Source organism: Microcebus murinus, chromosome 2 (genome assembly GCF_040939455.1).
Source record: "Microcebus murinus isolate Inina chromosome 2, M.murinus_Inina_mat1.0, whole genome shotgun sequence".
In the NCBI taxonomy this organism is placed as follows: domain Eukaryota; kingdom Metazoa; phylum Chordata; class Mammalia; order Primates; family Cheirogaleidae; genus Microcebus; species Microcebus murinus.
This window is the reverse complement of record NC_134105.1, coordinates 51,181,766-51,209,198: the sequence shown is the minus strand read 5'-3', so window position 1 is coordinate 51,209,198 and position 27,433 is coordinate 51,181,766. Positions and strand designations below refer to the sequence as shown.

Genomic DNA, 27,433 nt, shown 5'->3' with positions numbered 1-27,433 from the left:
AATTGCTCTTATTTAAAATTTGAAAAATTGCATTTTCTTTATTTTATTTTTTATTTTTACCAGTTTCCTTAAGAGCTGGAAGGAAAACTGCATTTTCTAATTAGTCATTACTGGTAAATAGGAAAGCAGTTGATTTTTTAAAAATATTGACCTTTATTCTAGTAAGTTTGATAAATGTGATGGGTTTTTTCCAATAGCTTATAGATTCTCTTGGATTTTCTAAGTAAACATAGACTGCAAATAATGATTTGTTTATTCCTTTTCAATCTTTCTGCCACTTCTATCTCCAGCACAATATTGAACAGAGTTGAGTTAGCATAATCTGCCATTTTACCAGAATCAGACTATTGCCAGTAATTTTTGCATGTCTGCCCCTGCCTTATCCTATGAGGTCCTCAGGGCTGTTGCCTCCTCCCCCTAGGGCAGTGATTCAGAGAGTTCCCGTATCACTGAACTATCCTGAGTATGCTCTCTGTGTGCACAGTTTCCCTTGGATGGTAAGCCTCCATAATGTGTGCTGAATTGAGTAGAATGTCACATCTGTGAAGTTTTTCTAACTTTCTGCAGGAATACTTACTTGATCTTTATGTTCCCAGGGTGGTTTCATTTTTGTTTTGTTGTATTTTTTTATTTAGGTATATCATACATATAGTATACATACTGTAAGTATACAACTTAAACTTTCACAAACTTAAAACTGCTGTGTAACCGTCACTAGATCAAGAAACAAATTCTAGCATTCCAAGAGCCCCCTGCATACTCTCCTGCTGTTACAACAGCCCAGAGTAAACATTACTCTGATTTCTAACAGCATGGATTAATTTTGCCTGTTTTTGGACTGTATATAAATGAAAATCATGCACTATGTACTTATTTGGATATAGTTTATTTTATGCCACATTATGTTTGCCAGATTTATTCAGACCTTTCCATGTGTTTGTACATCATTCATTCTTATTGCTGTGTAGTATTTTATCACATAAAAATTCCACTATTTATTTATCAATTATACTGTTGATAGGCATTTGGATTGTTTCCAGATTGGCACTCTTACAGACAGTGCTGCTAAGAATTTCGTTATATGTTTAAGCAATATTTTTCACACAATAATTTCTTTCATGGCAGAGTCCCAAATCCTTAAAGGTAGCAAAAAATTAGCTAATACTACCACCCTATAACCCAATGATCACCATCTCAATGTCCCAAAGTCCATCAACATTTTGAGAATCACCCTTCCATTGTGTAGCTACATTTTTGAAAAGACTTAAGTCTCAACCTAGGTATAGCCGAGTCCTCCCAACAAATATTTCTGAGGCATCTGGAGTGGCTTCTTCTCCCAGTCACCTCTTGGTCCTTTTTACTGCGACTACTTTCTATATCCTGCGTCTCATGCCACCTTGCTTCCTCTTCTCTCTTAGCCCACATCAATCCCAACACGAAACCATTCTCTTTCTCTTCAACCCCCAACGCCACCACCACACCACAACACCAGTGTCAACAACTGTGTGTTTCACACAGGCTTTTAGTGAGAGTCTGGGGCAAGGGAGGGAGAGGCCATGGGAAAGCGGGACTGCCCCACAAACAACTGAAACGTTATTACTAGACCGTTTTGTTCTCAAAAACCCTGAGGCCGTCGTGCCCAAAGGAAAGTCTCCCAGGCGCTATTTTAGCCACAAGCCCCAGCTCTTGGGTGGCCAGGGTTTCTCTGTCTCCTTGCCCCCCTGGTCTCCTTCTCTGCTAGTGTTCATGTATCCGCACTCCCCCACTTGCCCTACATCATTTTATCCTCACTTGATTTTGTAAAACATTTCAAACCCCTTCCTCTGTCCTGGATCCTAGCTCTTAACACTCAAATGGCTTATCTGGGTTTAAACGGACAAAATACGTTTTCTCCTCAGAATCGTGCTGTCAACCATTAAAATGGCAATGCTCCCTCTGTTGCACGAAATGAATTAAATGAATTCAGTTCAAGGGCTGATACTTAGAAATCACTTTCGATTTATGGGTAGCTTAAACTTGAGCTTAAGTTTGGAGTCTGGACGGCACATGCGCCTAAATTGCACCAAAGTCAGTTCCCAGGGTCGCCACGAGGGGGCGGTGGCCCCAAGGCGTCTGTCTGTGTCAGGCCTCCCTCCCTCCCTCCCTCAGCACGGGCCCCGCCCCTTCTGCTAAGTCAGACGTTACCATCCTGTGTCTTCAGGCACCAGGGACAGACAGCCCCGTCGTCGCTGCTGAGGCCGTGTGGCACACCACGCGCAGCACGATTAGGACATAGTTTCAGTTATTTTGGATTTACACAGCATTCTTTGCCACTTCACTGAAAACATGTTTTCATGAGAACTCATCTCATTCCACCTACTGCCGGCTAAATTTATCTCCACAGAGTTTAACGACATGAAGTGATTAATTAGGGACCAAGCCATTTCCTGAGTGCTTTGGACATAACTGTGATTCTACGACTCTGTGATTCACTCTCATTGCTTCAGCCATCTGTCCCTGAACAAAATGCATTTATTTATGTTTTCTGTGGTTTGTTGTTCTTTTTGTTTTTTTTCATTCTTTCAAAGACATAATCACAATTGATTTGGAAAAACAAAATTGTTTTTTCCTCTCTTTATACAATCGTTTTAATTAAAACACAAGTAAGACCCTAAATCATGCTATTCCTGCTCAAATCCCTCTATTGGCTTCTCAAAGTCGATAGAGGGATTGTAAATGCCAAAGTCCTTACAAAGACCAATAAGGCCCCACAGAATCTGTCCAACCCCCCCACACACTATCTTACCTCCCTCTACTCTCCCCATGAATGTTCCATGCCAACCAGCAGCTGTGCCCCAGCTCTGAACGTTTACACTTGCCTATTCCTCTTTGGGGATCATCCTGTCCCACTGCCACCTCCTTAACTGTATGTGTTTTCTTCCACTTCTTTCAAATGTCATCTTCTTAGCAAGCCTTTCCTGGGCACTGTGTCTTAACCGGAAACCACCATCACCCGCCCACACCCACATGCACACTCATACACACTTCCCTTTCTTCCTTCCTTTTTTTGTCTTAGCATTCCCACTAACATACCTCACATTTTATTATATTTATGTGGTTTATTCTTTGCTTCCATACAAAAAAAGTAAGCTGCCTGGGGGTGGAGAGGCCTTTGTCTATTTTATTCACTGGTGTATTTCCAGCACCTAGAATAAAATTTGGCACATAGTAGGTGCTCAAAAAATATTTCTTGAAAGAATGAATCGATTTTTTAAAAGAGGTGAAAGAATAAATCTAAAACTAAGTCCCATCATGTTTGTTCCTTCTCATTATGCACATCTCTGCTCAAGAAGCAATCATTTCTATGCACCTTATTTAAACAAGGCCCCCTATAAATCTTTCTCTACACCTTTATCCTGATTTAATTCTTCATAGCATTCACTCATACTGTCAAATTTCATTACTCAAATATTGTTTACTTTCCGAAATTATTTGTCTTGCCCATTTGAAGGTAAGATCCATGAGGGCAAAGAATTTGTCCCCGGTCTCCTCAGCTTAGAATTTCTTTTTCCTAATCAAAAATCATGTGGCCATGTATATGTGGGTCTATTTCTGGATTCTTGATTCTGTTCCATTGATGACTGTCCTTTTCTTATCACATTGTCTTAACTAATGTATAACTTTATAATAAGCTGGAAATCAGGGAGTACATTAATTTCTCCTAAACATTTTGCTGGGATTTTGATTGGGATTGCATTAAAACTACAGATCACTTTGGGGGAAAAAATGACATCATAACAATATTGAGTCTAATCCTTTGGAGGGATATATATATGTATCTGAAGATCCCAGAAGCAATGGGGACCCATGCCCTATTCCCTGGCAGCACCCTGGGAAGGTGGCAAGACCTGAGAAGGGAAGTAGCTTAATGGTTTCATACCTCATCAGAGGTGCCCTTGCACAGGTGCAAAAACCACTGGTCCTAAAGATATCATGTGATCAGAGGCAATGAGCGTTTCAGCAGTAACATGGTAAGTAATGACCAATGACGAAAAAGGTTGAAAACTTGGTCCTCGGATTAGGATCTGGATTCTCTTTGTTGCCCTATGTTTCAATACCAAGAAAACTAAAGGTGAATTTCTCATCAGTCCATTGAGATGGGAGGCATGGAGTTAAAGTTAAGGTGATATAAGAAATACAAGAAAATGACATGTTTTCATTTGGGTTCTCCATAGTGACAGAACCATTAGGATATAGATAGAGAGACAGATAGACAGCCATGTCAAACCCAATCTGCAAAGGAAGAATTTTTCATTGGGTTGAAAGAGGCAAACCTGAAAACCAATTAAAGGACTAATAAAAAAAAAAAAAAAAAAAAAAAAACAAACACATAGTCCTAAATTGCCAGGAACTGAAAAGCAGAAGCTAAAATATACAGCCACAATCTAATCTTCTAAATCTAAACAGAATAAACCTGTTTTTAGCTAAAGGTATTTACTCTTACTACACTAAGCCTTCTCTGAGAAACTCTATACCAATTAAATTGCTATTTAATATTCTGATTTTCTAGTATGTGTTAGCTGTATTTACCTTGATTAAAATATTTCTCCAGTCCAAATAAATAAGTCCAAACTACAATCAATTTGACCCATTCAAATATGTGATATTAAACTCTTCCAATTGCTAATACTGCCCAGCAGTATATGAGGTTTGGCAGTTCTCTAAAAGCTTTTGAGTGCTCGAATAATCATTTGGCTTATATCAAATACAGTGGGGTTTGTAATCTGACTGATTTGGTTTAGAATAAAAGAGCCCATAAGAATGGACTGTTTTCAGCAGTTTCCAACCTGCTCAAGGATAAATTGAGATGATGAAAAAAACAGAAGAATAGAAAAAAAGAAAAAGAAAAATTTCCTGGCATTGCCTTAATTAGTCCTCAAAGACTAATTGCTACAAAGCTATTGCTACAGTTCACCTGCTACTACCTCATCCATCTCTACCCATCGGGAGCATTAAGGGCCACTGTACTCACTCTCCAACTCAGTCCTCTCTTCTTTTTTTTTGAGACGGAGTCTCACTTTGTTGCCCAGGCTAGAGTGAGTGCCATGGCGTCAGCCTGGCTCACAGCAACCTCAATCTCTGGGGCTCAGCGATCCTACTGCCTCAGCCTCCCGAGTAGCTGGGACTGCAGGCATGCGCCACCATGCCCAGCTAATTTTTTGTATATATATTTTAGTTGGTCAATTAATTTATTTCTATTTTTGGTAGAGACGGGGTCTCGCTCAGGCTGGTTTCGAACTCCTGACCTTGAGCAATCCGCCCGCCTCAGCCTCCCAAAGTGCTAGAATTACAGGCGTGAGCCACCGCGCCCGGCCCAGTCCTCTCTTCTTTACCATGACTGTCACCTGGCCAACGTCCCAGCTGGCACAGTACTTCACTTCCTAAATCAAAAGCTATTTTATTTAGACTTTTCATTTCTCAGCTATAGATGTCAAAGTTAGTTGGAATAGTTTCTGAAAAAAAAAAGGAAAAATTAGTGCAGACTTATTCTACAAAATTTAAAGGTATAGTATAAAGATATATATTTAATTAGTTGATATTTATTAATTATATTAATAATTATTAACATAATTATTAATATAATAATATAATATATAATTATATATAATTATATTATATATAATATTACAATCTAATATAATTATTAATGTATAAATAATTAATATTTATTAATTAATATTAATTATTAAATATTAAATTTATTTTCTCAAATAATTTATTGGTTATTAAATATTTAATATTTAATTTAAATATATACATATATATATATTTTTAGATGTGGTATGACAGCAGTTAAGAGGAACACATAAGTCAAAAAGAACAGAAGAGAAAATCCAGAAACAGGTAGGTATAAATTTTTACTATATGGTAAAGATGATATTTGAAATTTAACAAATTATTTAACAAGCTGAGATACTTAGCTAAAGATACTGGAAGAAATACTCTTGCTTCATATCATTTACCAAAATAAATTCTAGGTGAATTAAAGATATATATATATATATATATTTTTTTTTTTTTAATGAAATCAGGAAAGCTCTAGGAGAATATAGTTTTTTCCTCTTGGAATAGATAAGACCTTTCTAAGAATACATACAAATTCATATTTTTAGGGAAAAAATTGTGTTGGGCTAAATAAAACTCAGAAAAATCTGTAGATAGAAAAACTAAATAAAGTTTAAAATCACAAAGCTACCTTTATTAGTATATTATCAGATTTTAAAAATATATTTACCAAATACAAGAAAGACAGTGCTTAGAATCTTAACATGTAAAGAACTCTTACAAACCAACAAAAAGATAACCATCTATAAGAAATGTAGGCAATTCACAAAAAAGAGCAATGGCAAAACAAAATATGAAAAAAATTCAATATCATACTTTTTAAACATATGTTCAATTTAAAATAACAAGGATGGGGTTGGGTTTTTTCCTGAATAAGTTAGCAAATCTTTTAAAACATGAAAACACATATTCTGGGGGAGAAAGAGCATTCTCAAGAACTGCTGAACAGGAAGATGATTTGGCACCCTGAAAAATGTATATACTCTTCAACCCAACTTTGCTTTTCTGAAAGAGCATCTTAAAGAATTAGGATGTGCAGAAAGATTTAATTCTTCCCTCAGAAATCCAGATAGCTCTCTTTTTTGCCTCTATTGCGTCTGAACTCCTTCACAGTGAGGACTACATGGCCACTGTATCTAAAATGAATGCCCCACATACTACTTCTTCCCCTTCCCCACTATATTTTTCCGAGTAGCACTTATCATATCATATATTTTATTTATCTAGTTTTTTTTTTTCCTCATACTGAAATGTAAGCTCTGTAAGTAGCAAGAATTTTAGTCACTGGTATGGCCATGGGCAATCCTACATTTTGTGGGGCCTTACACTTAACAATTTTGGGGTCCTCCTTAAGAAAAAGAAGTGTCTTTAAATAAAATTTAAATTTTCAAATTAAAAATTTTGAGAAATAAGACACATATTACAGAATCTAGAAAAATAACAATACAGGTAAATTAAAACCACCTCATAATTTGAATTACTTTGGTATCAGCTAGATATCTGACAACATTTTCCCACAGAGCCTAAAAATAACGGATATACTTCAGCAGTTCAGACAAAGAGAGTTCATTCAGTCATTGTTTTGCAGATTTATTGAGATATAATGCACATACCATAAAATTCACCAATTTGAAGTACATAATTCAATGGGTTTTAGTATTTTAACAGACTTGTACAAACATTACCACAATTAATGTGGAACATTTTCATCACTCGTTAGTCTGTACCACATTTTATCAGTTGATGGATATTTGAGTTGTTTCTACTTTTTTTTGTTAATTTTGGGGGGTGGATTGGTCATTTGTTATTGAAATGAAGTTCACATACTACACAATTCACCCATTTAGTATATAGTCCAATGGTTTAACTATATTCAAAGAGCTGTGCAACCATTGGCACTAATTTCAGAACATTTTCATCACCCCAAAGAAACACCATACCCATCGGTAGTCACTCTTCATTTCCCTTTCCCCCAGCCCCTGACACCCATGGACCTACATTCTATTTCTATGGATTTGCTTATTTGGACATTTCATATAAATGGAATTATATAAGATGTGGCCTTTTGTGATTGGCTCTTTTTACTTAACATAATGTCGTCAAGGTTTGCCCATGCATGGTGTAGCATGTATCAGTACTTCATTCCTTTTTATGGCTGAAAATCATCCCATGGTATGGATGTATCACATTATCCACTTATTAGTTGATGGACATTTGCATTGTTTCCACTATTATGAATAATGCTATGAACATTCGTGTACAAATTTTTGTGTGATTTATGCCTTCATCTCTCTTGAGTATATGCCTAGGAATGGGATTTTTGTGTCATGGTAACTCAAATATTTAATATTTTGAGGAACTGACAATTTTTCCCCAAATTAATGTAATTCCCCAAACTAAATGTAAATAGTTGCACTATTTACATTCCCACCAGCAATTTATGGCGTTTCCAATTTCTTCATATCCTTGTCAACATTTGCTCGCCTGTCTTTTTTATTATAGCCATTGTAGCGGGTATAAAGTGCTATCTCATAGCGGATTCCCTTTTTCTCTTTATTTCCCTCAAGTCTGGAAGAGAGGAAAGTCATAGTGGTTTTGACTGGCATTTCCCTGATAAAGAATGGTGTTGAACATCTTTTCATGTGCTTTTTGACTATTTGTATATTGTCTTTGGAGAAATGCCTATGCAGATCTTTTGCCCATTTTTTAACTGGGTAATTTGTCTTTTTATTATTGAAGATGGGAAGCCACTGGAGCAGGGGAGTAACACGATCTGATCTACACTTTACAGGCTCCCCCTGACTGCTGTGTTGAGCGTAGTTTAGAGGAGGAACAGAGCAAAAGCAGGGAGACCAGTTAGGAGGCCAGTGCAATAATCTAGATGCAACAGTGTCTTGAACCACAGTGGTAGCAGTGAAGGTATAAGAAGTGTTTTGTTTGTGGATACATTTTGAAGCTAAAAGCAACAAGATTTCCTGATAGATTAAACGTGGGATGGGCAATAATGAGAAGTCCTGAAACACTCCAAGTATTTTGGCTTAAGAAACTGGGAAGACAAGGAGTATCAAGAGTTTGATCTTGGGCATACTGAATTTGAGGTGCTAATTAGGCATCCTGGCAGCTGGATATATAATTCTGGGGTTTAAAGAAGTCTGGGCTATCAGCTTCCGGAACTATAGAAGTAATAAAAAAAAACAAAAATAAAAAAAAAGAAGTCTGGGCTAGAGATTAAAATGCATGAGTCAGCTGCCTACAAAGGTATTTAAAGCCATGAAAGACAGCGTGAGATCACCCACATAATGAGTGTACAGTAGAAAAGGTTTTTGTTAAACAAATGAGTTTACTCTTAAATGTATGATATATATATATATAATCTTCTAGTATATAAATTTCAAATTAAATTTGTGGGAAGCTTATTAACCTGTAGATACTCATGTCATTAATATGTCCTCATAAATACATTTTATGTGACACCTTGTGCTCATCTCTTATTGATGTGTCTTAGGTCAAAAAAAGTCCCATCTTCAAACTGCCTGTGTATCTGCCCCACAACCTGTCGCTGCCAGTGTTTGGTGGGGACCCTTTATTTCAGAGCCTCTGGCTGGATGATCTCAGCATGACAGAAAATGTCCATAACAGGAAAGACAGGCAAAGTGAAGTGCTCTAAACCACAAACTGTTGGGATTCAGGCTGTAATGCATGGGCTTAGGTACCACTGTGAGACTCACCGCAAATACTAATGTGGTATCTTCTGTAAATGGAGCATCAGATTAAAACCTGAGTTTAAAGCTCTTTTGACTCATGTCCATCAGTGGTTAAGCAGATTTTAGCAAAAGCATTGTCAAGGGACCACAAATGTTGAGGCTGCACCAGTAATGGCTGGAAGTGCTGGAGAATTCTAGATTTGTCAGAGAACAAGCATACAATTTAGGGGGAGGACTGTAAGAATCGTGAAACTTTACAGCATATGGTGATACCATTTGCTTATCAACTACAAAGGAAATAAAAGTGTTAAGGCAGAGGCATGCGGCATTTATGCTTTAAATTAATAAGTGAAATGATTATCCAGCTAAAGTTGAACTGGTTTTATTATTTAATTATTCTAAGGGAAAAAAATGAATGCACAAGTTTAAGTGAATATCTAATAATTAATTTGAAAGTGTGTAAACAGCTATAATTATCTAATTCTGATAAAGATATAATCAACACTGAAGTGATATTGTACAACATCTCCAAGTGTGCTCTTCTCCAAATAAACACTCTTAAGATTGAGACCACTTGCCTATATGTCTAGTATTGAAGGTAACTGTTTCAAAATGGTCATCTGTTAATCTTCCATAGGAACTATTTTTTTTCTTATGGACATTTTACAGTTATGTTGGTATTATCAAATTTATTTTTGTATTAAAAATTTAGCTTTACACTTAGATGGGCAACACAAATAACTCACTCAGTTCCTTTGTAATCGAAAGTGCCTAAATCCACTTGTAAAACATCAGATCTGCCCCAAATGTTTCACACATAAGAAGGACACGTTATTCCTTAAGTACTATTTTCCATCAGTGCATTCTTTTCCGTAGTGTGCAAAGAGATTCTTCAAATGATGTAGAGCACTGTTTTAAAGTGTCAGTTTTCTCTCTCTTTTCCAATATAGCTTCTCCAGTCTTCCACCTCCACAGGGAGTGTCAGCCACAGCAAAGATGTAACCGAGGCCTGCACTCCTCCCAGTCAGCACAACCTTGCTGGATTGCTTCTCTTCAAGTGCAGTAAGTACAGGTTCAAAACTATCAAATTCATGTTAAGATTATCCAGACGAAAACACTGGCAAAACAAATCTCCTGGTCTCCTTTCCAAATTTAATGTATCTCAAGTAAAATATAAACCTTTTCATTTAACAATATACCTAAAGGACTTTGTTAAAGTGTAAATGACAAGTTTTATTTAAAAAGTAATCGTCATCATCACACATATATAATGCACCCTAAAGCAGTCTCGGGGATCTTTCACATCACATTTGGGGTTGCACGTATCACTCCTCTACCCAAACAGCACAACTATATGAAAGTAGATTGTAGTTCATGCACCATTATACACTGGGATTTTTGCAAATAAGGTACATCATGAGGCAGAATATAGAAAAAGGAGAATTAAAATGCACAACTAATATTCATTTACAGGAGTAATATTTCCCAGGTGTGAACTAATTACTTATGCTTGGAAAATGCTAGCATCCTCATAAATATTTTGGTTTTATAAGGGTACAAAACCTGAATTTTGCAAACTTTGAAAAGGCACATTTTTGTGGCACTGCCTAAGGATTTCCCTGAGAGCATAAGCAATATTATTAACATAACAAACCCTTTCGCCCTCTAGAGGAGCCTTCATCAAGGAGATACCCCAGAGGTAAAGATTTCCTGAGGACTGTAAGAAAAATCTGTGGGTTCCTAAGTGGAGGAAAAGAAAACTATGAAAAGCAAGACCAGCTGAGAACTTGCCCTGTGGAAGAGATGAGATATAACAGGGTTGCCCCTGTCCTGAAATATTTCTATCCTTCTATAAACTGCTAAAAAAATTTTTTTTCATTTTACTTGGAAACACTGCCATTTTCTATAAATGAGAATCAGTGAGTTATGAGGCATTCTCTTAAAAACTGCAGTCAGTGGTAACTGCACAATGCAGGTGTGGAAAAGAGTTTCAGATGTGGGGAAGATAATCACAAGTCATTCATTCATTCTATGAAGAAGTCTGACCAGTTTGCTTTCTTCTCAGCACCACATGATTTTGGCTATACTTAGAAAACTGATTAATGGGAGTAGGAAGGTGGGTGATTTGGATATAAAGAACTGGGTGGGGGTGGGGGCAGTGACTAGGAGGAAAGCCCCTAGTTGGGAAAAAAAGTAAGCAAAACTCACAGGCGTATACCTGGACCACAAGGACATTCAGAGGTGGAAGAGGATATAAAAATTGAAGAGAGAAATCTTATTCTTGGGGAAAGAGGTGGAAAGTTGCACTGTCCTTCCCCCAAACTGTTCGCATTACCTTGTTTCCAAGATCCAAAACTCAGGCAGGTACTTCCAGTAACAAAGGTCAGCCATTTTGACTTTACCCTGCCTTGGGAGGGTTGGCCTGGGAACTCAATCACCAATTCGTAATATCATTCCTATAAAAAAAGTGTTTCAAATCCTGCCTGTAAGCCAGTTGTTTGGAACATGCTAAAGAATCCCTTCAGAACAAATTACTGATACACACAACTTGGATGGAGCTCAAGGGCATCACACTAAGTGAAAACGGGCAACCTCAAAAATGTCATGTGCTATATTATTCCATTTATATAATGTTTTTGAAATGACAAAATAATAAGAGATGGAAATAACTTAGCATTGGCCAGGGGTTAGGGCTGCTGGTGGACAGGGAGATGTGTGTATGACTATAAATCAGTAGCACAAGAGACATCTTTGTGGTGATAGAATAGTCTGTATTGGTGGTGGCTACATTACTCTACACTTGTCATAAAATCACATAGAAATATACATACATATTTCCCAACGTTAATTTCCCAGTTTTGATATTGTACATTATCTAAGAGGCAATCATTGGAGGAAGCTGGATAAAGGGTATACGGTGCCTCTCTGCACTACCTTACTACCAACTTCCTGTGAACCTCTTTGAGTTATTCAATTATTTCTTTCAATTAAATTACTTCTACTGGAAAAAAAAAAGAATCCCTTCATAAAATTACTTACTTGTGGGGAATATCTGAAGTGTATTCTCAGTTTTAAAATGTAATCAATATGCTTTGAATCTCCAAATATATTTTTATAATATATAGGAAAAAATGAAGCTTATATAAGAAAAAAAAATGCCCAGCATTTATGTCACCAGGAAGAAACTTTTGTATTGTACATTCATAAATAGTAATATTTCCTACTGAGATTTATTATTTAAATGATACTTAGGCACTGCACAATAAATGTCTCTCTTTTCAGACACACAGCAAATCCAATAATCTATCACATCAAATACTCTTTATGCAAGTACCTATATCATTCTGGAAACACAATCAAGAGGTAATGCTTTAAAGGCTACATATTAAGGCTATCTTGGTTATTTAAAATGTGTATAAGCAACAAAGACACTTTTGCAAAATGTAGTATAAATTAATCACAATTGCCATCTTAGAGAGAAAAGCTATTACATGCCAACTAGACATTCAAAATGGTATCTTAAAACTTATTGCTATTATTCTATTACAGGACAAATTATTGCTCAAAAGTACCCATTTAAAAACATCAAGAAATTCTCACTCTTTTGTTATCTTTCAAGCAATGTGACATCACAATAAAAACTTTTAAAATTAAACTTTTCTTCTGTGTTAAGTGAAATTTATTACAATACAGTAAGTGCAAGTGTCATTTAAAATGCTGGTTAAAATTATATAGTATCTAAATACTTTTTCTAGTATTTAATATAAATATTGGAAAAACAACTGCGACAATTCAATATGTACACAGAACATTAGAAACAGAAAATCATGTACAAGGCCAAGAATAAGGCATATTAATCCTGTAGGCATCACTTTTATCTTCTGGTCCCAGCATCATGCTAGCATACACAGGGTCATCAGATCACAAACGTCGAGGTTTAAGTGTTAGGAACGTATTTCAGTCATCACACTTCAACAATGCTTAAAAACCACTGGTTGTATTCAGGTCAAGTGATTCTATTTCCCATATTTCCCTTTGTCAAAAAGGTCTTGGACAAAAAGATGAGCTAGAAAAACTGTGATTACAGGATCCCACATGACATGTAGTGCCAATGATTCACTTAAAAGGTGATATGAAGTTAGATGCGAAAGTCCTACAGGACATGAAAGACAATAAATATATGGACATGTAAATAAGACTAAGCAGTTCACCTTCTGCTTGCTTCCTCGACTCTTCTGTCTCTTTAGGAAGGAGAAGCCAGAGCAAATCAGAACTGCTGAGGGCAGCACAGGGAAGGCGCTAGGGAGAAGTGCCAGATTATAAAGGGACATTTAAAAGTATTAACTGTCTATCCTTCCCCACTCCTGCTGAAGTAGGAACTGGTTCCAGCCCAGTCTCCCTCCCCGACATCCAGTGCAACTCTTCCCCCAGCACTGTGAAAACAGCCACTGCCTTTCAGACAATACCCAAGGGGACACCTATTCCCTACTGAGAACACTTTCGGAGAGAGGGCGTACGGGGTACGCAGCATGCTTTGTTTTGTTTTTTTAACTTTTTTTATTATACATTGCCAAATTATAGTTGTATATATTTATAAAGTACAAAGTAGTGTTATGATTTTTTAATACAATGTGGAATGATTAAATTAAGCTGATTATTAATAACATAAACATCACCTCAAATATTTAACATTTTTTGTGATGAGAACATTAGATATTTACTCTCTTAGCAATATTAAAAATGTACAGTACTCAATTATTACCTATATTCACCATGCTGTGAGATTGATCTAAAAAAATTTATTCCTCCTATCTAACTGAAGCTTGGCATGAAGAGTTTTCACAAATTTGAGGAACAGACCCTATATTATAGGTTTGAACACTTCACAACACCAGAGTCTGAACCAGGCATTCTCAAACGGTGCCCACAGAGGACATTTATCTGGCCCGCCACTGCCTGTCCTGCTTAGCAGCCAACTGGTCTCGGGCCCACAGTGCGCATGTGTGGAATGTGCGCTGCACTCTCCAACGGCCCTCTAACAGTTAGAGGGACAGTGAACTGGCCCCTGTTTAAAAAGTTTGAGGACCCCTGGTCTGAACCCATCCTCAACATGAGGGCAGGTGAGACATTTTTTACAAATGAGCAGGTAACATCCAGAGAGGTTAAGTGGTTCAGCCAGGGGGCAGACAAGGAAGCTAGATGTAATGTTTCTTCCTCTAAGACAACTCCCCTCAATCTTTAATGTGCGTACAATTTGCTTGGATCTCATCAAAATGCACTGGAGTGGGGGTAAGGGAGGGTTCTGAGTCTGCATTTCTCATAAGCTCCCAGGAAATGTCAATGCTCTTGGTCTGTGGGCCACACTTAGAGAAGCAAGGATCTACAACACAAAGAGGCAGCCCACCTCTGCCTTTCTGGGCCATCAGAGACCTGCTTCAGGGCTACCTGCCTCCCAAAGCACATCCCCAGGCAAAAGGTTCAGACCCACTGCATATGTGAGCAGCTGTCTATAAGACTCTGCTAATATATTTTTTGAGCACCATGATTATATGAACAGCAAACAAGTAACAATCTAAACTTGAAAGGTCTATTTGCTGAGAAAGAAACTAATCTTTTACTCAAGAAGTATTCCTTAAAGTGAACATGATACAAAAGTATAAAAAAAACCCAGCATATTAAATTTCATAGTAAAATGCCATATGTGCACACATATACCTAGAGTATAAATGCTAAAAAATTCAATGAATTCTGTCATAATAAAGTGCTACCACCGGTCCCAGCCAAAATCATCTTCTCTTCCAAATACAAGGAAAAAACCTTGAATTGTAAGGAAAATGACTGCATTGCCTGCCAGCACAAGGCCACAGGCTCCCCATTTGATCTGAAACACAAGAAAAGAAGGATTAAATCCTTACTTCCTTCATACTGTACTCTTTGCAAAACTCTGTTATTTTCTGCATTAGAAACATCCAATGAAATATTACACAAAGCTGCTAAAAGGCTTAATAATGTAACAGGCAGAAACAGTAAACTGTGCAGTAATTAGACTAATTACTTCTGCAATGCTTGTTAATTAAGTCTGGTATCATCCTTAACATTTTCCCTATTAGTCATATTTCTCTACTGATTTTTAATTGACGATGATTGCCTTAAGTAAAATATAAGCAGTAAGATTATAAAGAGTCCAATTACAATATTGGGTACTGAAAGTTCTGTACATATCGACTTCTATCATAGAAAATAGGAATTGGAAAGTTATGGATTCATTTGTTTCTTTTCTAGGCAAGAAAAGAAAGACTTTAAATAATAATCTGTACACAAATGAAAGCAGCTTTCCAGCTTGGCAGATGGTTTTACAGAGGCACAGTAGGGGGTGAGAGTACCCTCTAGTGGGCACTTTTTGTTTTAATTTAACCAATAGAAATAGCAATGAAAATTTCTTCACAAAATGATAGCAGTATCAAAAGGGGAAAATATAAATATTTACAGCAGCACTTAAGAAGTGCTAGTCTAAGGCACAAGAAGAATAAAGTCATGACAACCTTGCATTCAAAACCTTCCTTATTAGATAAAGTTCAAACTGGCATGCCGCTCAGACCCTTGCTAAGCAGTCTTCATGTGTACTCATGAAGTATTCCTTAAAGTGAACATGATATAAAGGTAGGAAAAAAAGCCAGCATATTAAATTTCATAGTAAAATGCCACATGTCCGTACATATACCTAGAGTATGAATTCTAAGAAATTCAATGCATTCTGTCAGGATAAAGTGCTACCACCAGTCCCTGTTAAAATCATCTTCTCTTCCAAATACAGAGAAAAAAACCTTGAATTTTAAGGAAATACAATAGTTATGTATACAACCTTTCTACCCTTAATCTCAACTACTTTCTTTTTGCTCCATCATATTAGACTGTCCTTTATTCTACATATTGCATTTTCACACTTGGGTGTCATTCCATATAAAGCTTTTCTTATTTTAATACAACTACTTATCCTTGGAGGCCTGTATCAAGTGCTAGTCAGAATTTCTCTCTGCTTGGTGCTCCTATGGCATTCTGATCATGTTTCAATTATCAAACATAGTACACTTACAGTAAACTTACTCATCAATCTAGTTTCTGTGTTCTTTAGGAGCAGAGAGAGTATCTGGCTCTTATTTATGGTGTTTTACAAAGAGCAGATGGTCCAAAGGTATTTACTGAATGAATAAACAAGACTTGTGCGTATCTGATGTTCAATGCCCCCAAATAAGAGTTTCATAAAATTAAAATAGAATGTAGTTGGAGGGATTAAAAACAAATAGTAGGAATGACAACAAACATCAAAGAACTGACTAAATTACAACCACAATGTGTTTTGGAGACAAAAAGAAAATTTTTATATTGGATGCAAAGATGTCATCTTATTCATTGTATTTGATAGTTGCTACATAGTTGTCTCTCAATATATAACTATTATATTGAGAATTGAGTTAACGATCCCATTTGCAGGACAAGATTTTGATATGATCTTCATTTTGTAACTAGAAAAGTATTGCTAGCATATTTCCCTGTGTAACGCCATAAGATTTAAGAGGCAGGGATTTACTTAAGAACAATTCCAGAGAACAGCTTAAAGTAGAAAAAGCAAAAAATGGTATGGTTGTAAGAGAAACAAAGAAAGCATTCTGAAAACATGGCTGAGATACTGATAGTGGATCTAAAGTGGAGGAAGAGAGAAACTAAAACTACAGCTAGCTTGGAATACAAACTCTAAGCAATGAAAATGAAATTGAGGTCCCAGACACAGGCCTTTCAAGTAAACTCAGCAAAACAATAGAAAACAAAACTTACCACAGCCACACGAGCAAGAATAACAGGAAATCCAAAGGCAGAAACAACAATTCCAGTAGTGAAGAAATATGCCAGTTCCCGACAGGCACTACTGGTTGCATCAGAGTCATATGTGACTCTTTTGGCAATGAAATGGGGAATGGGGGAGATGGCGTGGAAAATCAGGACGAATAAAGGCCAGTAAACGCTGTCAGTTGGACCCAGACAAGACCCAAAAAGAAAAGTTACATTTCAAACAGTTATATTTTAAATGAAAGACATAGTACTGTTTCAAAATCATTGTTATTTAAATGTCTAGGTCAAAAAAAATTATCAATTGTGACTATTAGAACATAATTTGATTTCTACCAGGAATAGTGATAATTTAAAAATTATTAATACTAGTTCATTAATATGTAGGTAGCTTACATTGTAAGAAACAACTATCCAATGTATAATCTAGAAACTTTATTGTTTTCTGGATTACTGAGCTGTAATTTCTTTTAAAGACAGAATTTTAACTTAGTCATCTCTGCTTTCTCTATAGAACACAGTACAGTGGTTTGCAACATGCTAATTCAACAAAGATCTTTTCAGTGCATGCATGCTTGATACCTTTCAATGGCTTAGAAGAAAACCCAAATTCCTTGCCCCAGCCTACGAAGCCTTATATGACCGAGTATTGTCTACTTCTTCCATTCACTTTGTACCACCTTCCCTTCATTTGCTTAATCTGTAGCCACACCAGCCTTCTTTCTGTTCCTTCACCACTCTGAGCTCATAGTTGCTTTGGGGCCTTTGCACTAGCTGTGCCCTCTGCTTGGAATGCTCTTCCCCTGATCTTCTAGTTTGCTAGCTCCTTCACATCGTGTGATCTAAACTGACAGATTCCCTCCTAAAAGTGGCTATCCCTGACCATTCACTCTAATGTACCCTAGGTCACCTTCGAACTCTCTTTTAACTTTATGTACAGTACTTATTCCCATCTCATATTTTCTTGCTATTGAGAACAGAGATCTGATTAGTCCTGGTCAATCACCATTTATCTCCAGGGCCTAGAATGAATGAGGTGCTGCATTGATGTTTGTCGAATGAATGAAATAATAAGTGGATTTTAAATATAGAATACATGAAAATAAGTATGCTCACTGTTAAAAACTTTAGATGCACTCTATTGTTTATTATAACAGATTACCATAATACTCTAATGCAAAAACAAAACAAAACTGCTTTCTTTCCAAATTTCAATGATTTGCATTTATAAAAAATTGCCATCTGGTTTCCAATAGTGTTTTCTCTATAAGTACTTCAAAAATAATCTATCTTTTTTTTCTCCATCAGTTACACATTTATTATGCTTCATTTCTTAAGAAAAAAACATAGTATCTGCTTATTTTTATGTACATCATAAATGAATAATTCATGTCACCCAATACTGTGATAACAGATCCACACAGATAGCTGGCATCTACAAGCAGGACTTGGGATAAAACCAAACTAATGAAAGCTTTCCATTTCAGACACAGATCTAGGTACCAAAAAGCAAGAAGAGTAAGTATCCTTCATCAAGAAGACTCAGGATAGAAACAGTGAGTTTAGATTCCTAATTTTAAACTAGAGGGATTATAATATTAATATGTTTCAAGAATCATCAAACAATACTGCTGGAGGAGCCCTTAGAGATTCTTTAGTTCAAAGCCCTTCTTTTACCAGGAGGAAAGGAGATACAGAGAAGGGAAGAGGCCTGGAATAGACCCAGCTGTCACCTGACATGCCCATAGCCAAGAGTTCATAATTCTTCCTGGAATACAGGGATAGTTTTCTGAAAAACAATCTAAGGGACTGGCCTCTATGTTTCCATTCACAGTAAGCAACTGAATATATTACTGAATGAATATATACTATTCAGTAAATATGTAGGCCAGGGGTTGGCAAACTTTTTCTGAAAAAGGCCAAAAGTAACTATTCAGGATTTGCAAGCCATAAAGTTTTTGTTTCAACTACTTGACTCTGCCTTTTTAGTGCAAAAGCAGACAAAGATAATTCATAAAGAAATTAGCATGGCTGTGTTCCAATAAAACTTTCATTACAAAAACAGGCAGCAGGCCATTTGTGGCCTATGGGCCAGTTTGCTGACTTCTGATGTAGATGATAATTTGGGGTCACTATCATTAAGATATAAAATTAATTTCTTTATATTAGCAGTAATGGGTCATGTTCTTACCTTACAGAGACACGGTGTATAACAGATTATTAAAACACCTGGATTCAGAGTTGGTTGTAGAATAATGGAAAAACCTTTGGTCAAGAGATTCAGAATATAATCTCCACTTCCATCTCTGCCACTTATTGCAGTGCAACCTGAGTAAGTCTCTAATTACTCTGGGCTTTAGTTTCCCAGCTAGAAATGAGGATAATAGTAACTTACATCCCTAAGGCTAGAATAAAATAATAGCTGTGAAGGCTCTGAACAGATATAAGTTATTGCTTATATATGGATCCCTGTTGTGTTTAAACAATGGCTGGGATAGTGAGCCAGGACTGGCATGGTAGATGTGAACTCATCAATGTCATAACAACTAGTTCTAGGTGCTCTCAGTTAATCACATCATCTTCTATCCATTTGCTCAAGCCAATCATCTGGAAGACATCCAAGAACTCTCTCCCCTTGTTGTTAAACTCTGACATCAATTCACAAAACCTGTTGGTTCTGCTTCCTGGATTGCTCTCCTTTTCTTTCCATTCCCACTACCACAGCCCTAGATTTTGCTTGATTTATGACTACAGTCCCTTACTATTCTACCTGACTATAGTCTCAGCACTTCCCTATCTTATCTCACATTTTGGCCAAAATGACTTTTTAACATAACCCCCTCCCCTCAAACCTGTTCTCAAGATATCTTCCCAGCCCCTATTGCCTGAGCAGACAATCCAATCTCCTCTGCATGACATACAGAGCCCTAACGGATGACTCTATGTTCTTGACCAGCCCTTCTTTTGCCCCTCCCAACTACAGTTTATGTCCTACCATAATGAACCACGTGTGGTTTCCTGAAACGTCTATGTGCTTTCATGTCTGTGGGCCTTAGCATATGCCTTTCCTGCTGCCTAAAGCCCTCCTTTCTCAGAGAACAGTATGGCCTACTTCCTGATATTTTTTTGACGTTTCTGCTCACATGTCACCTCTCAGAGAGGCCTTCCCTTACCACCCACTTCCCAGCCTCTGTGCCCTTTATCTTTCATGACACTTCTACCTCTGACACAATGCACATTGTTGTTCTCTGTTTACTGTCTATCTCCCCACTGAAATACAGACTCTGAGAAAGCAGGATCTTTGTTCTCATATTTCTTTATTCCTACTTCCCATACAGTGGCTGGCACAGGTAAGCACCCAATTGACAGGTGTCGAATAAAAAACGTGAATGTTCCCTCTGCCTGGAATGCCCTTCCCTAAGAAACTCTTATTTATCCACCAAGTCTTGGCTCAAATACAACCTCTGCAATGCAGCACTCCCTGACAGTAGCACTGAAACCCAGGAGCAAGTCCTCTGCACTCCTAGGGTGCTTGCATGCAATGCCACTGCAGCTGCCGTCTTCCTGATGGGACTGTCTGCCTGTCCCTCACTCACAACCAGAACTGTAGCTCCTTGAGGACAGGACTGTGTCTCTTCATTCTCGTACCCCAGGTGGTCCAGAGCGGGTGTTAAATAAATGCTTATTAAATGAATATATCAATTTTTAAAAGAGCTTTTCTCTGTACAAATATACTTGACCTGTGAAGGGACTGTGTTTATAATCTGGGCTTTACTAACTCCTTGGTTAGCGCATGGTGCTAAACAGACCAAACTCTTTAACACCCAAACTAATGGTGACAGAGAAACAAAAAGAGGAATAGTTCTTTCTGAAATGATAACTTACCCATAATCCTCTAAGGCACAGCCCAGCATAAGAAAAGTCAGCCCAATGGCCCCACTGAAGGATAATGCCACAAGAGCTGTAGAAAAACAAAACAAGAGTTAAATGACCCAGATCAGCGGGTTGCCAGGGGCTGGAGAGTTCAGGGAAAATGGGGAATGACTAAAAATAGGTACAGAGTTTCTTATGGGTGTGATGAAATGTTCTGTAATTAGACAGTAGTGATAGTTTCACAACCTTGTGAATATACTAAAACCCATGAAAGTTTACACTTTAAAAAGGTTAATTTTATGTATATGAATTACATCTCAATAAAAAAGTTTTACTAATAAAAGGCTCAACATTTAAGCAAATGTAACAGCTTCTTTATTTTATTAATTAATGTTATATTTGACTAACAAATGATTGCTGTTATGGACCACATATTTGTGTTCCCCTCAAATTCATATGTTGAATCCCTATCTCCCTGCCATGAGATGCTATTAAGAGGTGGGAGCTTTGGGAGGTAAATAATTAGGTTTAGTTGAGGTCTTGAGGGTGGAGTCTCCGCCACGGGATAGGTGTCCTCATAACAAGAGAAAGAGACCAGAGCTCTCTTTGCTCTCTCCCATGTGAGGACAAAAAGAGAAGATGGCCATCTGCAAACCAGGAAGCAGACCCTCACCAGACACCAAATCTGCCAGCACCTCAATCTTGGACTTCCTAGCCTCCAGAACTGTGAAAAATAAATGTTTATTGTTTAAGCCACCCAATCTATAATATATTGTTATAGTCACCCAAACTGATTGAGACAACTACCTATGCCCACCACTTTAAAATCATAAGGTAGAGAAAGAGCTCAAGTAATTCCAGTACCTAACCCCTATCTAATATATGAACTACCTCTGTATTTGCCACGAGAGGCCAGCCAGCCAGCAAGTCCACACAACTCCAGTGAAAGGAAGCTTACTTCCACCCGAGGCGGGTCATTTCATTCTGACAGTTTCTAAATGTTGAAAACCCTCCTTCTTTAACTTATATCCAGAACTTCCTCCCTATAATATGTACCTTTGGCTCCCCAAACCATAAATTGCTTTCACATCTTCATAGAATACAATTCCCTGCATCTGCTGGACACTCTACTCTGAGTGTAGGAATGTATTTGCCCTTGTCAGGCTGCTGAGTGAGAGACAGAATATCAGGGTTGTTAAAAAATCTTGAGCTGTGTCACAAACATAGATCAAATCTTAACTATGCCACCAACTGGTTGTGTGACCTTGAGTAGAATCTGAATCTGTCTGAGCCTGAGTTCTCACCTGGCTCAAGCTCAAAATTTATGGGAATTAAATAACCATGTAAAGTGCTTGGCAAAAGGTAGGTCCTCAATAACTAAAAGTGGACAGATGCAGGGATCTACTCATTTTAGTAATGTTCTCTGATAAAAGTATAAATCAAGAATGGAAAAACAAATGCCACATGTACTCACTATTGGGAATGATGAGCACACGTGCACAAAGGGAAGTAAACCTCAGTGGAAATCAACTGGCGGGAGGGGCAAAAACCTACCTAGTAGGTACTATGAACACTATTTGGATGATAGGAACATCTTTAGCCTGGACTCAAACATTACAAAAGTGATCCATATGATCTAAAACATTTGTACCCTCTTAATATTTTGAAGTTTTAAAAAAAGTATACATCAAAAGCAGAGGACACTATATTATCCAAATTTTCTTCTGAAAAAAATCTGTAATACAATTAATCATTGATTAAACTAATGAACATTTTTATTGTTTCATTTTACTTTGAGAGGAAATGTAGGAAAACTGTTTTATAGGAAGATGTCAAGGAGCTTTTAAAAAACATTTGAGGGGAGGGGAGGAAGGGATGGGTATATTCACACCTAATGGGTGCAGTGCACACGGTCTGGGGGATGGACACGCTTGTAGCTCTAACTTGGGTGGGGCAAGGGCAATATATGTAACCTAAACATATGTATCCCTGTAATATGCTGAAATAAAAAAATAAAAATATAAATAAATGAAAAAAACATCTGGGGCCGGGCATGGTAGCTCATGTCTATAACCCTAGCACTCTGGGAGGCTGTGGCAGGAGGATCACTTGAAGCCAGGAGTTCTGGACCAGCCTAAGCAAGAGAAAAATTAGCCAGGCATGCTGGCATGTGCCTGTAGTCCCAGTTACTCTGGAGGCTAAGGCAGGGGGATCACTTAAGCCCAGGAGTTCAAGGCTGCAGTTAGCTATGATGAAGCCACTGCATTTCACTCCAGCCTGGGCAACAGAGCAAGACTCTGTCTGAAATTAAAATAAATAAAACAGATAAATAAGTAAATAAATCTGGAAGTATACAGATGTTAGGGAACAAGAAAGAATTTTCCATTTTAACCTATTATATCTTTTTCCATTTAGTACATGCCACTTTTTATTTTTTTGTTGTTTGTTTTTTGTTTTTGTTTTTTTTTGAGACAGTCTTGCTTTGTTGCCCAGGCTAGAGTGAGTGCCGTGGCATCAGCCTAGCTCACAGCAACCTCAAACTCCTGGGCTCAAGCAATCCTTCTGCCTCCCAAGTAGCTGGGACTACAGACATGAGCCACTATGCCCAGCTAATTTTTTCTATATATATTAGTTGGCCAATTAATTTCTTTCTATGTTTAGTAGAGTGGGGGTCTCACTCTTGCTCAGGCTGGTTTTGAACTCCTGACCTCGAGCAATCTGCCCATCTCAGCCTCCCAGAGTGCTAGGATTATAGGCGTGAGCCACCGCGCCCGGCCCATGTCACTTTTTAATAGAAAAATGCCCACAAATAGACGGGAAGTAACTTTTCATGTGTTTTTTTCATTACAGATGACCTTTTCCCAGCCAGCTTTGCTCTCCCCTTCTGTTCCTGACCATCTGCAGTATTCCCTCTTCCAGGAATCCTGTCAAAGCTAAGAATCATAGACCTCTTCCTTCTGTGCTGACACCAATCTCTCAAGGTTCACAGCTATATTTGTTAGATTCTTTTTGACCCTTTTTTTTCCTCTTTTCTCAGAAATCACATTCTCTGCATCTCCTAAAGTTGCAGTTGACCAGGAATCTAACCCTATTTCTCTTTTTACTCCACACACTCCTGATGAGAAAATGCATTTGGCCCAAAGCTCCCAGTACCACAAGGGGTAGGCCACAACTGAGGATCCAGCCCAGAGTAGGTCCTAAGAACTAGGCCTGCATTTCCACCTCCAATCTGGACTTCTCTGCCTGGACAGCCAGCAACAACCTCAAAGTCAATATGTGTAAAACTGAACCACCCTCTCCCCTTAAACACGCACTTCACCTTCCATTTCAACATCCTATCTTAGAGGATTGCCACCATCACTACACTCTACCTTCCAGCAAATCAGCACATCAAGAGGACCCCATCTCCCAGACCTCACTCAAATCCACCCTCTTCTTCAGAACTCTCTGCTACTGCCCCAGTGCAAAGGCCTTATCATCTCGTGCCTGCCTCCAACCATGACTCTTCCAACCCATCCTCCCTCCACACAGGAGACAGTGATCTTTCAAATATACATGGCCACTGTCCCCCTTTGCAGTTGCTTTCACAGCCTACAAGTTGTTCAGACCCTGAGGCTCACCATGGTCTGCCTCCTAAACCGCTTTTCCAGTTTCAACCCTCATCACCACTAAGTTCCAGTCTTACTAAGGGAGCTTAAATTCCTGAAGAGAACAAGGCATGTTCTTTCATGTCCCCTGCCCCACATCATGTGTTATTCTCTCCACTTGGAATATACTCCGCCTTCACACCATGCCTTGTCAGGTGAAGCCTTATTGATCTTTTTGGATTCACTTTGAGCTTTGTCTCTTCTATGAAAACAGTCCTCTTTCTCCCTGGAGCAGGGTTAAGCAATCCCATCTGTATTAGTTCCCCAGGGCTGTAGCTATAAAGTACCACATACTGGGCAGCTCAGAACAACAGAAATTTATTCTCTCACAGTTCTGGAGGCTAAACTTCTGAAATAAAGATGTCAGCAGGGCTGTACTCCCTCTGAAGGCTGTAGGGAACAATCCCTCCTTGCCTCTTCCTAACACCTAGGTGACTGCCAGCAATCTTTGGTGCTCCTTGGCTTACACCTGCATCGCTCCAATTTCTGCCTACATCTTCCTTCACATGGTGCTCACCCTGTATGTCTCCATGTCCAAATTTCCCTCTTCTTGTAAGGACACCAGTCATCGGAATAGGGCCCACCTTAAGCCAGTATCATTTTAAATTGATTATTAATACGTCTGCAAAGAACCTATTTCCAAATAAGGTCATATTCACAGGTTCTAGTGAATTAGAACTTGAACATACCTTTTTGGGAGACAAATATCCAACCCACCATCTCTGTGCTCCGACTTCATCTAAGCACCTAGACACTTACACAGTAATATAACTATTTCCAGCTCTGTCACTCAACAATAACTTAATTTTCTTTTTATCCCAAGTCTCCAACATGCAATTGTTCCTCAATAAAATTTGAATTATTTGCAAAATGCTCCCTTCCCTTAGGCCTTTTCCATTTCATAAACTAGCTTCCTTTTTACTACATAACAATTTCTAACACATTCATATGTAAACATTATTATCTGGCAGTTTCTGGTCGTGTAGTACTGAAGTACTACCTTTCATCTGTTTTCTGCATTGGCTTCAAATGGATGTATTACATAGGTGGATACCGTCCAAGTAAACCATGTTTATTAAACTGATATTGAATATCAAAGTCAGTCAGAAATAATGATACAATGTATCTGCTGCTGACAGCTCATACTGATAAATACGTAATGAACACACATGCATAGACATGCCTATATTCTGTATTCATGTTTATAGCACATGTTGATACACTGGAAGGATCCTTGGGTACAAATTTCAAGGATAGGAACTCCAACGTAAAAACAAGTTACAATACTATTTGAAAGATTAGAAATGGAATGGTTTCCTACAAAAATAACAGGAAACCTTCAACAATCTCTTCCCTTCCTCATCCCTCTGAAGACATAAAGGAAGAGGTGTTCTTTGTACCTTTTAATCAACTGCCCCATACAAAAACACGTACTGCACAAACACTACTTTCTTGTCTGTCCACAGATGAACAAAGAAAACACTAAAGAAAGTAGCGTTAAAATTGCACCTAATCTAGTCTTCAAGACTAGATTGCGAGAAACACAGCATTTCTGGGCGCTTTCCATTGACATCCACCCGCAGTCAACTCTGCCCAGCTGGAAAAATCTTTAAGAACAAAAGGATTAAGTTTCCCCAGGCGGAGAACCCTGGAGACAAAGGGTCCTTTGTAAGAAATGGGAAACTGAGGAGGGGCGGGAAACGGGAGGTAAGGCGTTGGGGCGGACACGTTAAGGAGTGGAAACCTAGTTCAACACCTCGGGGTGGAGGGCGCTCCGCGAACTGAGGCGGCGCTGGGAGGAGATGCTCCGGAGCCGGCCGGGTCTCCCAGGCAGGCACTGCCCCGGGCGAGGGGGGCGTTCCGCCTGGAGGGTCTGGGGGCGCCACTCGAGAGGGGAGGGCCGGTGGCCTGGCAAAACCGGGCTGAGGTTCCCCCGAAACGCCCCCCACCCGCACCCCAAGGGACGAAGACAGCGGGCGAGCGCCTGCCCACCCGCAGGCGGGAGGGGTGGCGGGGCTGCGGAGGCCGATGCTCGCCGGCGCGCTGAAGGCGCAGCTGCAGGCGTAACCCGGGACGGAGGTGGTGACCGCACTGCTCAACAAGCGGGCCGGGGGCCACGGATGTACCTTTAACGCCCGCCATGTCTCCCGAGCTGGGGCCGCGGCTGCTTCCGGCTTCCTGCCACAGCCCGCGTCCCCGCCCGGGGCCGCCCCCAGAGTCCCGAGCCCGCCTCCGTCGCGCCCGAGCCCACCCTGGTCACGTAGAGCCCCGCCCTACAGGTCCATAACTCCGCCTCCAACTCGCAGAGCCCCGCCTTTTCCAGTCCTGACTCCACCCCTGCCACGCAGAGCCCCGCCCTTGCCGGCCCAGAACTCCGCCCCCAGCCAGCAGAGCCCCGCCCTGCCAGTATTAAGCCCGCCCATTCTGGTCCTGACCCCGCCCCCACCATCTAGATCCCGCCTTTCATTCCATAACTCCGCCCCCAGTACTCAGAGCCCCGCCTCTACGGGTTCTGACTCCACCCCTGTCATGCAGAGCCCCGCCCCTACCACACCTCATCCCCACCACTCAAAGCCCCACCCATGCTGGTCCCGATACCGCCTCCGCCACTCAGGGCTCCGCCCTCGCCACGTAGAGCCCCGCCCCTGTCGGGCTAGACTTCTCCCCCAGTTTGCAGAACCCTGTCCTTATTGGTCCTGATCCCCGCCACTCAGAGCCCCTTCCCATACTGGTTCCGATCAGGGCCCTGCCGCTTAGAGG

General features: G+C 39.1%; 1 protein-coding gene across 1 annotated transcript; it reads right to left on the bottom strand.

Annotated features, from left to right (window-relative positions):
- Nucleotides 1-9,977: 9,977 nt before the first annotated feature.
- LEPROT (leptin receptor overlapping transcript) lies at nt 9,978-26,907 on the bottom strand. The gene is made up of 4 exons (XM_012767147.3): nt 26,800-26,907; nt 21,039-21,114; nt 17,142-17,328; nt 9,978-15,189 (listed from the first exon to the last, which is right to left on the bottom strand). Exons 1-4 carry the CDS (start codon nt 26,813-26,815, stop codon nt 15,073-15,075), a joined length of 396 nt encoding a protein of 131 aa, XP_012622601.1. The 5' UTR covers nt 26,816-26,907; the 3' UTR covers nt 9,978-15,072.
- Between the last annotated feature and the right edge of the window lie 526 nt (nt 26,908-27,433).